At 39.2% G+C, this 14,029-nt stretch overlaps 1 protein-coding gene across 1 annotated transcript in view; it reads right to left on the bottom strand.

The window, feature by feature from the left end:
- Positions 1–1,285: 1,285 nt before the first annotated feature.
- Positions 1,286–14,029, bottom strand: part of blmh (bleomycin hydrolase) — an 88,707-nt gene continuing 75,963 nt past the window's right edge. Inside the window, exon 12 of the mRNA XM_072589720.1 lies at positions 1,286–4,505. Coding sequence (XP_072445821.1) covers positions 4,357–4,505 — 149 coding nt within the window. The 3' untranslated portion in view covers positions 1,286–4,356. The remainder of the gene's footprint in view (positions 4,506–14,029) is intronic.

Here is a 14,029-nt window from a genome sequence, read left to right as displayed (position 1 = left end):
AATGCATTTTACAGGTATGGTTGTAACATGTTAAACCTGGCAGCCGTTTTGCCCAGATCAGTGTCCCACAAAGAGCAAATGATATAATAACCAAAACGTCTGGTTAATTGCTGGTGGTTTGGTCTAACAATTGGCCAGGACACCATCGACAACTTGTGCCTATTTTGTTGCCATGGGAACCTTTCATCCAGCTGAGAGCACAGCATGGGGTTTGCTTTAAAAGCACATTCAAAAGTGGTTACGCAGACAACCTGTATTTTTCTTCTATATAATTGTCCTTTACTTTGTAAGTTGTAGCACATCTTAAATTGAAAATGTTTTTTCAGTATATTGTTGACCTCTATAATTTAATTTGAAAACTGGTTAATTGAGATTTTTAACTTTGCATTTCTCAACAATAAGGGATCGAATGCTCTTTTTCAACTTGTTTCATTTGTAAATTTAATTCAGCAAACTTGCAATTGAACAGTTGAAGCATGATAACGAAATAATCCAGGGGTTCTTGTGGTGCAATTGTAGTGTCCCTCTCTCTAAGCCAGGATCGCCAAGTTCAAGTCCTATTGCTCAAGGGGTATGTTTTCACATTTCTGAACAAGTTAAGACACTATAACATGGGATCTGTGTAGCTCATAACAGAATCACACAAATTTGATTTTAAAAAAATTTAGGGGTTCATGTGAGGCAGTCCCAGGTTCCAATCCCACCTGCCCCTGAGATGTGTAATCATCTCTACACGGGTTAATATATCTAAATACCTAACCATATAACCACAAGGCAGCTATCTTGTCAGGTGGCGAGCGTTGGTTAAAAAAAAATTTTGCACACAAGGCCAATTCAGTTATTACAGTACGGCCAACCTTGTTTTAATAGGCACCTTAATGAACTGGCACTCTCGATAAAGTGGCAAAACATAGAACTGTGATGTTTACTGTTTCATCGTCATCTCCACGAAGTTCAAATGGTCAGCTGAGAGTGCGATTGAGAAAGCTCTCTGCCACTAAGTTTTATTTAAGACAGAGTTGCATTATTATTTAAGTGATGTAGCTGTAAATAAACAATGATGTGTATAACCGCTGCATTACATTTCTATTACAGTTTACATTGATTATATGGGCTCTTGACCAACTGGAATATTGGATCAATCGGCCTACTCCTGGATCTTGGATGTGCCAAGAGACTTAAGAGTTTAAGGCAAAGAGAAGAATTCCATGTGAATAGTTAATGCTTTAGAAGAAGACTTGCAGTTTTAAACGGCAATAAAATACCAAATAAAAACAGGAAGAAGTTGCTATGCCTAGCTTTCATCTTTATTCTAGTACTTCAATAGCAATGTAATGCTTCTCATCTTTGTCTCTACACACTCTAATCAGCACCAACATTTACACAAGCATGCACAGTATGGAACCTGCTAGTGTGGCAATCTGATTGTCAGATTTCCTCTCTTGTTTCCCCAAACTCAGTTTCTAAGAGTGGACTTTTATTTGTATCACATTAAAAGTAAACAAAGAATGACACTCTGCAATCCATTGGGACAACAAATAATTCCAAATGAAAGCAAAGGGCAATTCCCATGTAGTGAATTCCAGAATTCCTGTTGCACACTTCAAAGAGGATGTCAGGTAGAGGTAGGTAAGGAATTTGAAGGTGCGTCATACAAGATCATTTGTACCCATCCTAGCAATTGGCTTAATTGCGGCCTTAGCAGTGACCAGGAACAAGACTTCTCACCCTCCCTTGGAGCGGAGAGTCATTGCCCTTGGAAGATTCAAGGAGAGGGGAAAGAACAATGACCAAAGAGCGAATGAATGCTGAAAATTGGTAGAAAATGGTTGGTTTTTGTTTTAAAAACACATTTGATGGATTGGAACAAATTCTTTTGTTACAAGTTCAGACCAGGAGCAATGGAAAATGTGAATGTGATGAGATATGAAACAGCATGGATGTGGGGGATTGCCAGTCAACTAGAGAGTAGGAACAGCAGTTGGCTCTCCAGGGAATGTCCCACTAGTAGTATTATATATGCTACTCAAGCAATAAGGAGACCTCTGCTGGAAGACGCTCCCAGGGCAGAAAGTGCTATTGACAGGGAGCTGCCAGTCAATCAGAGGCCAGCAGCTTTTTGTGCTCAGCATTGTCAATGGGGGAGGCGTTCATGATGGTCAACAAAAGCCCAGAATCCCAGAGACATCCAGATCAGAGGTGAGTGATAGTGAGAGGGATTTTGCAGACTGGGGGTTGTGGAAGGTGCGGGGTGGTGTCCGCAGTAAGGTGTAGCATTCAGCAGGCCTTCTTCACTTATAGATCCCTTGAGCAGGCAGCGAGTATCGTTTGCACAAAGGACTTCTCAACTGCACCCAGGAGGAGGCCAGAGGCAGACTGCGATGGCTTGCTTCTTGTCCTCTCTGTCACAGGGTTAATACTAACAGTGGCAAGGTGAGATCTTTAAGTGGTCGGTAAGTGCCCATTTATAGGCCCCACTTTGGCTGCAAGATAGGAAGTTGGCCATGGGTCTTCCCACCCAGACTTAATTTTGGCAGAGGCGGGAAGACAACAGAATATTGCTATGCCACCCTCCCACCTCATAACATGTCCTTCCAGCTACAGACACACCACAGAGGGGATAATGTTCCTCACCATGCACATTCTCCTTCGGGAATATGTACCAGAATGCAGTTACAAAAAAAAAACAGGGATTTAAAAACATCTTTTGCTAACAGACAGTACTTTACATAGTCATTACCTGACACAGACTTTTCTCATGGTTAAGAATAGAGAAACACCAACTCAGAGACATAAAATGGCAGCTTTCACTGCATCTACCTCACATTACACTTGATCAGAGATGACTTGATGCAGTCGCTGGGTGTTTGTTCTGAAACAGCTTTGTTCCTTCTCTTGAGAAACATAACAAATCTAATTAACAAGCAAATAATACACTTGAGGCATATTTACTGAAAGTATTGACCAGTTTTTGTTAAAGTTGTAAAAGGACGCAATCTATTGAATGACATTAAACATTAGGACAACAAAACAGGAATACAAATAGTCATTTGGTGGTATGGAATTTGAGAAAAAATACACATTTTGTCAAAGTCTTTCATTTTGCACTCATTAGGACCATTCACAAGAAATATCTGTGGAAAGGGAAAACAAGACTTAAACTTTAGGAGTGTGCTGACTGATTGACAAGGGGATTGGTACTTCCATGGGCAATGCACCAGTTAATAGTGACTAACAGCCAACTGCCAAGCTTTGTTTATATTTTACACCAAGAGGGTGTGTCTGATTGGTCAAGACACTGACAAGGAAACATAGAAACTCAGACCATTTGGCCCTTCAAGTCTGTTCTCCCATTCAATTGGCTAATCTTCTATCTCAATGCCATATTCTTGTTTTCTCCTCATATCACTTCATGCCTTTAGAATCCAAACATTTATTGATCTCTTTCTTAAATATATCTAAGAATTGTACCAGAGAATGGCTGCTATTTTTTTGAGTTGAAACAAGTGAATCATATGCACATGTTGTTACTGTCTGCAAAGTGCAGATCCATGTACATTAATATATGTAGCTTCCAGCATGTAGCAACTACATTGCAGATCTGACTGACCATCCTAAATTTTAGGATTAATTCTTGCACACGCAATTATTTCATAAATGTTATCCAATCATATCTAGCATTGGAAACTGTTTTGGGGTTTTGTAAGCACATGCTGGTCGGATGGGGTCAGTAGTTTGCTGGCAGTGAATGGCTGAAGGGTAGAGCTGCTCTGTTGCAACAGGCAAGGAACAATCGAGGATTGTCAATTAATTGTGCAGTGTGGTGCACTTGCGCAGACTGAAACATAGGTATATTAATATACAGGGTCTTGCATTTTGAATGTATACATGCATTGTATCTGTATCAAATCAACAAATAGGTGACAGCCATTTTCTGGTTTATTTCTCTTGTTGAGTCAATGCCTTATCAGAGTAAACATTCTTGGTTTAAAATGTAAATAAAGCTTGGCAGTTAACGGTCAGTCATCATCAAAATAGTGCAATCCCCACGCTGTACAGTCAGAGCCCATTTACTAATCTATCAGCATTCTCCTCTCAAACAGAATATTGTTTTCCCTTTGCATTGGTATTTGTAAATGATGTTGATGATTGCGAGATTAAGTAGTTTAGGCAAAATGTGTCTTTTTTCTGAGGAATACTTCTGTGAAAAGTCAACAATTTTGTTTCTTCCGACGATCGTTCATAATAGTGAGAAGAAAGTTCCAGCTAAATGTAAGAATGAATATATTTTTCTTCGTAACTTGAAAAGATTTGCTTGTGTAATGTGAAATCATCCTTGTACAGCATCTTGGGTGTTCATGCCAGAGCGCCCATTGGATCCCAGGCTGGAAGAACTTTGGGTTCCTGCTCCATTATTTTCAAAACCTCTGCTGATATGTATTTTTTGTCAACAACCACTTCGAAGACGTAGTCAGTGAACCAATCGTCCAATAAAACCAAGTAACCTTTCAAAACAAAAACAACTTAATCAATCATCTGGCATGAGAACTATTTGCTGTTGTGAGACAGCAGAGATTATTGAAACTCATCTCATCATGTACACATCAGGTTTACATATTATGGAATTTATCGACTGTTTCTTCTTGCTGTCTGATTTTCTGTTGTTACTTCTTGATTGATACTTTTTCACCTGAGATACCACTTATCAATTGCTCATTTATATAAATTCTTTTAATTAAAAACCCTAAGCATGTGCATATTCTGTTGCTCTCATGTCATTACCCAGAATTAATTAGAAGGCAATAGTGTGGAAATTACTGTGACTGAAGTTTGGTGCCCCAGGACTTGATAATCTACATCCCAGGGAGGTCAAAGAGTTGGCTGTAAGACAGTGGATGCATTGGTGGTCATCTTCCAAAATTCTATGGATGTTGCAATGGTTCCTGAAGATTGGAAGGATACACTATTTTTGAAAGAAAGCAGAAAGAAAACTGGGTTGACAGTTCAATAACCCTGACATCAATGACAGGGAAAGTGCCTGAATCTCAATATTTCTATGTTGAGATGTATTGTGATACACATATGGAGCAAGTAGGACTTGAACCAAAGCTTCCTGGTTCAGGGCTAAGGACACTACCAATGCACCACAAGAGCCCTTCCATATCAGAATCTATTACAAAGCATGTGATAACTGGACATTTTTTTTTAAAAAAATGATAAAATTCAGCAGGGTCAATATAGATAAATGGAAAGAAATCCTGTTTAATAGACATTGGAGTTTGATGGATTTGTAACTAGTGGAATAGATAAGGGGGAGTCAGTGGATATGGCATGTTAGGATTTTCAGAATGCTTTTGATAGGGCCCACACAATTGAAGCATGATACTAGGTGTACATACTTGCATGGATTGAGAATTGCTTAATGGACGGCAAGTGCAAGAATAAATGGGTAATGTCTAAACTCACAGAGAGCCCAGCATTTTGCAGTCAATAACAATGACTCATTGGAATGTGGGAACCAACTGTAATATTTCCAAGTTTGTTGACAACACAATACTGGGTGGGAATGTGAGTTGTGTGGAGGATGCAAAGATGCTTCAAGGAGATTTACACAGACTAATTGCGCAAAATCAAGATGGAAATTGAATATAATATACTTGGACGCCCTAATTCATGAGTTATGAAAAGACAACACTAAAGTGCAGTAAAGAGTTAGGAAAGGAAATGGTATATTGCTCTTTATTGTTAGAAGATTTGAGAACAGGAATATTAGTGTTTTGCTGCAATTGGATCAAGCCTTGGTGAGAGTGCAGCTGGATTAGATTCTTAGTGTGGAAACAGGCCCTTCGGCCCAACAAGTCCACACCAATCCTCCGAAGAGTAAACCACCCAGACCCAACTACCTCTGACTAATGCACCTAGCACTGTGGACAATTTAGCATGGACAATCCACCTAACCTGCACATCTTTGGATTGTGGGAGGAAACTGGAGCAAACCCACACAGACACAGAGAGAATATACAAACTCCACACAGACAGTCACCAGAGGCTGGAATTGAACCCGGGTCCCTGGAGCTGTGAGGCAGCAGTGCTAACCACTGAGCCACCGTGCCACCCACAGTTATTGTGTCCACTTTTGTTCTCCTTGCCTAAAGGAGGAGATAATTGCCATAGAGGAATTGCAACAAAAGTTCATGAGACTGACTGACTTCTGATTCTATTTAACAATTTTTCAGGTTTCAATGAGATCATCTTCCATTCTTCAATACTTTAAGAGGATACAGGTCCAGTTTACCCAATTTCTCTTTATAGGATATTCTCACCAGCCTGGGAAAAGGTCTGGTGAACATTTGTTGCACTCGCTCTATGGCAATATCTTTTCTGAGATAAAGAGACCAAAACTGCACGCAGTGCTCCAGATGTGATCTAATCAAGCTCCTATACAACTGAAGTAAGACTTCACTACTCATACTCAAATCTTCTTGCAATCAAAGCTACCATCCCATTAGCCTTCTTAATACTGTGCTGCATCTCTTTTTTTTAGCCTTCAGTGAATTACTGACAAGGACACGTAGGTCCTTTGTACATCTACACTTGCCAGCCTCTTACCATTTAGGAAATACTTTGTGCATCTGCTTCTCTTATCAGAGTGGATACCCTCACATTTTTTCCACATAATATGCCATGTTCTTGCTCCACTAAACATGCCCAAATCTACCCAAAGCCAGTTCACATCTTCCTCACAACTAATATTCCCACTTAGCTTTAGGTCAGCTACGCATTTGACACACTACATTTGGTCCCTATCTCCAACTCTCTGATATAGATAAATGAATAAATTCAATGGGAAATTTAATACGGTTTCTTTTTTGTAAAAGGCATTGCAATCCTCAAAAATAAAAAGGAGAATTTTAATTTTTAATACCACATTCACATGCCGTAGAATTTAATATTACCTCCTAAAAGCAGGCTGCAGTCTTTTGTCATGTTTTATAGTTTTTCATCAGAAACACAAATCATCAATTGCCTATTGACCATTGTGCTTTAAAACGGAGGTAAAAAACTACCTTCTAGTTTTGGACTCCCCTACCATTGGAAAAATACCTTGGGCTATTCACCTTATGTATGCCAGTCATGATTTTATAAACCTGCATAAGGTCACCCCTTAGCCTCCTACATCCAGGGAAAAAAAGTCCCAACCTATCCAGCCTCTCCTTAGGACTCAAACTTTCCAGTCCAGGTGACATCCTTGTAAATCTTTTTTTGCACCCTTTGCAGTTTAATAACACCCTTCCTATATTATTCTATTAGTGAAGAAAATAACTTTGCATTTGACATGAATGTTTCTAAAAATCAATTTTTAAAAAGTGACCATCTGAGCAGCCATTTTAAAATAGGAAAATAATTTTTATCAAAACTTAACGGCAGTTCATGATTAGCAAACTAATAGTTTGCTATATTAGTTCCAGGGCACAGTTAAGATTTTTACACGACAGAGAAAATGTAATTTTGAGAGTTTCTAAAAACAGAGTAGTTCTCATCTGGGCTTGGCTTTTGTTGTCAATTCCTATGTAGGTTTGCCAAAAATTGAAAACAGGGCCAGTTGTGATACTGCAGTCAACATTCCTGCATCTGTTCTCTCAGTTAATATTCCAGCTATGTAAACGGCACACATTTATTATACAATAGGTGTCAGCTTTTACAGTGCAATGTGAACAAAATGTATTATATATTGTTAAATAAAATCTTCCAGTTTTCCAGCAGTTACAGTTTATTCACACACAACTACTACTGTATCATGGAATCCATTCAGAACAGCTTCTGTTGGTTTTACTGTTGGCTCCATGTATTTATTTTACTGTGTTTTTTCTACTCAGAACACTCTTGACTGCAAAAGGAATATTTTAAAATATTGCATATTTTCAAAACTTTGTTTAGAATCTAATTCAATATCATTTTTACTGCTAATTATCAAATCACTTTACAAAAAATAATTAAACAGTGCCTGTCTGCAAATCTGTAGAGCCTATTTTTCGATTACAAGACTGATTTGTTTCTCATTTGTTTTATGCTTGTGATATTATCGGTGAAATAAAACTCAGAATACATTTAGATTGTACAGTTATAAGAGTTCTGAACAATACTGGAGTAAGAAAATAAAATTTCCCACAACATCATGGGTATGCATATGTTTGCAGAGAAAGTAGTTAATTGAAGCATAATCACACCTTTGAAAAGAAGTCGGATTGGTAGCTATTTAGAGACATTTGGAGAAGAAAATTAGCATTCCCTTAAGTATGAAATCAATATTAAAAAAACCTTCCATTTTATCTACCTTTCACAAATACAGCCAGTAGAACAGTTTGAAGTGTAGTCAATGCTGTAATGTAGGAAATGCAGCAGCCAATTTGCACATAGCAAAGTCCCACAAACAGCAATGTGTTAATGGTCAAGCTTTTTTGAATAATATTAATTCATGTTGAAATAGTAGCCAAGCAACTAAGAATAACTTATCTTCTTTAAAATGATGCAATGGGACTGCGCTGAAAGATAACATCGCCAGTGTACTTTGATTCTGGTGTTCAAATTCTAGAGTGGGATTTGAAGTCTTGACTTTCCTTGCTCAGAGCGCTGAGAAAATTATCAACTGAGCTACAGCAAGCACCTAATTAAATCACAAACACTGAGAGCCCATGTTAGCATAATCCGGCACTGGCTAGAGAGGTCTTTGTAGATTAAATGGGCTTTTTGCACGACTGATGTTAGAGCTGGAAAATGCACCATTTTAAATGTAAACATTACCTATTGACTCTAAGCTGTAATATTCTTAAGTCAAAAGGAGTGCAAAGCACTGGGTTCAAAAAGTCCAACTGAGACAACTGAAAACCTTTTGGATTTTTATAATACTATTTTAAACTTGTGAAATAGTTTGTGACAAAATACTTGTTAGTTATCATTTTTAACTGATGTTCAAAACTTAATTTGAAGTCTACTTGGAAGTAACAGTTCTATTTTTGCTAGGACTGCGAACCGTGATCCTGGCAAAAGTTATTTATGGAAAAAAAGCAAGAGTTTTTGCACAAATTCTCCAGCATTTGGATTTGCTCCATATTGTAATTAGATAACTTAATGGAAGAACATTTATCAAGTTTGACAGTAATGATTCACTCTACTCCAACATACAAATAAACTAATTCCCAGACTAAACAATTGACTATCTACTGTTTAAGATCCAGCTCCTCCATGATGCAACAGAATATGAACCTAATGAAGAGAATGTCAGAAAATGACAAATTGGTTATAAATCATAACTGTTACCACTGATCTGATATCATTGTCAACAATTGTATTTGGTGATATTTATGTACTTGGGGAGCTGAAATAATCAATGCAACAATGAAATAATGCAACCTGGTGTCAGAAACTATAGGCATACTTCAGCCATTTTATTATGATTGGAGAATTGTTTTTTTTTGTAGTGGGTCAGTATTGAATAGTGCAAATAATTTCAATGCACTCAATATTATTTTCTTTGGAGCAGCGGCCCCATCTATTACTGCTAACAACACCACATCCCATTGGGACATGTGGAACTCCTAGTGCAGCTATGTCGCTATGCAGCTGACTGTGCAAATCTCCTGAGAAGTTGAAACTTGCTGATGGGTGATTCTGTTCCATCAGGAACCATCTTGAAGTAGTTCCCAACTCTGGAGATATTGTAAAGTTCTGATTTACTTCCCTTAAAGGGTGCTTCTGAGGGATTACTTTTAATCTGAAAATTTCCCTGACTGCTTGTAGAGAGAAACTATCAAACATTTATTAATTGTTTCAGGACTGCGTCCCTATCCTGGTGCTTGGTAATCTAATGTCAGATTCCTTGATAAGGTTCATGTCTGAGCTGGTCGTGGTGGTGATGTATTGGTTTCAGGATTCTGTGGTGATCTTTGGGCCTCTTCTGTTCCTTGAGAAACTGAGCTGCAAGGTTTAGGCAGGAATAGGAGCAGACGAGATCCTGGAGGTGGGGCTGGTGGCTGGACGGGAGGGGTTTGGGATCTGTGTTTAATTCAGAGGTACTTACACTTGAACTGTACTAGTGGCAGTTATAGACCCTTTGGTCCAACTATTCCATGCTGACCATAATCCCAAACCAAACTAGTCCCACTTGCGGCCCCATCCCTCCAAACCTTTCCTATCCATGTACTGATCCAAATATCTTCCTAAATGTTGTAACAGTACCTGCATCCACTGCTTCCTCCAGCAGTTCATTCCACATACAAACAACTCTATGTAAAAAAAAGTTGCCTCTTGTGTGCTTTTTCAAATCTTTCTCTTCTCAACCTAAAAAATATGCACCATAGTTTTGGACTTACCCACCCTAGGGAAAAGAACTAGGAAAACATTGTTGGTGTGGCTGAACTTCAGTACAGTTAACTTTCTATTTCTGGGATGTTATTTGTATCCTCAACAATGATGACCAATGTAAAATGTTCACCATTTCCTTATTTTCCAGTATTAATTACCACACACTCTATACCCATAATGGAAATTGGCTTTATACAACTGTCATACCCAGATTACATCCTGCCATTGGAAGCATTACAGTACCAATGGCAGAGGATGTAATTGCAGCATGAGAAGTTCACTTAAACAATTTCCATTATTAGTGTGGACAATTTAATTTATGATGTGAATGTAAAAATACACAATGTATAATTCTAAAATGGAGTTTGACTCATGTCTCCTTACCCTGACCAAATTATCTCAATCCTCCAATCTTTATTCACTTAAAGCCTACATTCGGTGTTAAATCACAATGACAGATGGATTTATTTCCACAAAACGTCAAGATACTATGGCTATTTGGATCATTTTAATTCAGCTGTTAACTACAAACGTATGTTTCCCATTTAATTGGCTAATTGATCCAGGAACATTTATTCCTATTACTTTGCCGGGAAGCCTCTTTCAATGACTGATGCTGCACATTACGAAGAACCTCCCGAAATCAGTCCTAAGGTTACTGCTATTAACTTATTTCTGTCTCCCTTTATCCTACACTCATGGTATTGATTGTTGCAAGCCTCTTTCGGATCCCTTCTCAGATGCTTACTGCCCACGGTGTAAAGCCCATGCCTCTTGCTATCCAGGGCAGAAAGCCCATGTCTCTTATCTATTCTTGTAACGCAGACTTGTTACTAGGAATCAACTTTGAAATTCTGCCAGCACTTGAATATTGCCTTGTTTCTCAGTGACTAGAACTGTAAACAGTACTCAAAATTTAGTTTGACTAGAGTGCAGTACAGTTTGATCGTGACCTCCCTTGGCTTATATTCTCATGTTTTGGCTATGTTGCTTAACATTCTACAGTCTCGGTGTGAAATTTCCTAATAAACCACACATACACTAGTAATCTGATAGTTGATAGAATGGCAAATATTGGAAAAAGTGTTCAAAATGATTTGTCATTTTAATGGGCTTCCACAGTCCTACAAGTTAATTATAAACACCCCAACACAATGAGAACTGACAATAATTGCTCTGAATCTGGAATAACTACTTTGGTTTTAAATCGTGTTTGTTTCAAGTAATATCATTGTCCTGCCATCCTTCCCTGCCTTTCATCCCCACTCCTGGCCCCCAGCAAGTGTTTGAAGGTCCTCTTATGCATGCACGTAAAGGGATAAACAGCAATATGGCTGTGTGAACACAGGCCCACAGCTCCTCCCACAAGGCCAGAACAAGACTTTGACTTCATTTGAAAGGCAACTTTCAAACAGGGTGATTACAAAACAAGTTAATACCAGAAATCAAATTCTACAGATGTCCAAAAAGTAATAATCTAAAAGAACAAAGTCAATCAGCTTTAATTTAAATTGTGCCAAGAGTAGTCTATAATTTTTTTTAAAATGGATCAGTGATTTTTATCATTAGTGATTGCAACATTGTCAACACTTTAATTTACTGAATACATTGAAAATAATTTAATCAAGCCCCTGCAGGATTAATTGAACACATTTACATTCTTCTTGAACTGAATGGTCAACATTACGGAGGAGGAAGTACTAGAGGTCTTAAAAACAAAGTTGGAATAATCTCCTGGACCTGATCAAGCATATCCAAGGATGTTGTGGGAAGTTAGGGAAGAAAATTGCAGTGCCTCTAGTAGAGATATTTGTGTCATCTACAGCCACGGTGAGGTGCTGGAGGACTGGAGTTTGGCTAATGTTGGGCCTATATTGATGAAAGGCTGTAAGGAGAAGCCTGGCACAATAGATCAGTCAGTCTGGCATCAGTGGTGTTGGAGGGGATTCTCAGAGAAAGGATTTCCACACGTTTGGAAAGGGATAGGCAGCATGGCTTTGTACATGGGAAGTCATGTCTCACAATCCTGAATTTTTTGAGGACATGACCAAAACAATAGATGAGGGCACAACGGTAGAAGTTGTCTACATGGACTATAGTAAAGCCTTTGGCAAGGTTTCACATGATGACTGGTTCGTAAAGTTAGATCACATAGGATTCAGGGACAGCTTGCTAATTGGATACAAAATTGGCTTGAAGTTAGCAGATGGTGGGTGGTGCTGGAGGGTTGGTTTTCAGACTGGAGAGCTATGACCAGTAGTGGTCTGTAAGGATCGGTGCTAGAGCCCACTGTTGTTTGTCATTTAAACAACCGATTTGGATAAGAATTTAAGAGGCATGGTTAGTACGTTTGCAGTGACACCAAAATTGGTGGTATAGTGAAAAGAGTTATCCAAGATTACAAAGGGATCTCAATCTATTGGGCCAATGGACTGAGGAGTAGCAGATGGAGTTTAATTTGTGTTAAATAATGAGGTATTGCATTTTAGTAAGATGAACAAGGGCAAGAATAATATAGTTAATGGTATGGCCCTGGGTAGTGTAGTCAAAAAAAAAGAGACCTAGGGCTTCAGGAACATAGTTCTTTGCAAGTTGTGTAACAAGTAGACAGGGTGAGTTAGTACACTTGTCTTCATTGCTCAGACCAATAAGTATAGGAGCTCAACATCATGTTGAGGTTTTACAGGATGTTGGTAAGGCCACCTTTGGAGTACTATGCACAGTTCTGGTTGCCCTGCTATTGGAAGGATATGAGTAAATTGGAGAGGCTCAGAAGACTTTACAAGTATATTGCCAGGACTGGAGGGTTTGAGTTTATAAGGATAGGCTGTGGAAGCAGCCTACAGTGTGGAAACAGGCCATTGAGGCTGCACTTGCCCTCCAAAGAGCATCTCACTGTCCCCACCCTATCCTTATAATCCTGCACTTACCATGGCTAATCCACCCAACCTGTACACCCCTGGACACTTTGGCTAATCCATCTGACTGGCATGTCCTTGGATTTTGGAAGGAAACTGGAGCACTGATGGAAACCTGCAGTCATAGGGAGAATGTGCAACTCCACACAGACGTTACCAGAGGCTGGAACCGAACCTGGGTCCTTGGTGCTGTGAGGCAGTAGTGCTAACCACTAAGCTACCTGTGCTGTTCAGGACCTTTTACATTGAAGCATGGGAGATTGAGGGGTGACCTTATAGAGGTTTATAACATCATGAGGGGCACAGATAAGGTGAATAGCAAAAGGTCTTTTCCCTAAGGTGAGGGAGTTCAAACCAGACAGGCGGCATGGTGGCACAGTGGTTAGCACTGCTGCCTCACAGCGCCAGAGCCCCGAGTTCAATTCCTGCCCAGGCGAATGACTGTGCACATTCGCCCCGTGTCTGCGTGGGTGTGCTCCGGTTTCCTCCCACAGTCCAAAAATGTGCAGGTCAGGTGAATTGGTCGTGCTAAATTGCCTGTTGTGTTAGGTGTAGGGGAATGGGTCTGGTTGGGCTGTGCTTCGGCAAGTCAGTGTGGACTTGTTGGGCCAAAGGGCCTGTTTTCACACTGTAAGTAATCTAATCTAATCATATTTTTAAGGTGGGAGGAGAAAGATTGAAAAGGGACCTGAAGGGCTACTTTTTCACACAGAGGTTAGTTTGTATGCAAAATGAACTGCCAGAGGAAG

Source organism: Chiloscyllium punctatum, chromosome 19, assembly GCF_047496795.1.
Source record: "Chiloscyllium punctatum isolate Juve2018m chromosome 19, sChiPun1.3, whole genome shotgun sequence".
Classification (NCBI taxonomy): Eukaryota; Metazoa; Chordata; class Chondrichthyes; order Orectolobiformes; family Hemiscylliidae; genus Chiloscyllium; species Chiloscyllium punctatum.
Note: the sequence above shows the minus strand (reverse complement) of the source record. Positions and strands in the feature narration are given on the sequence as shown.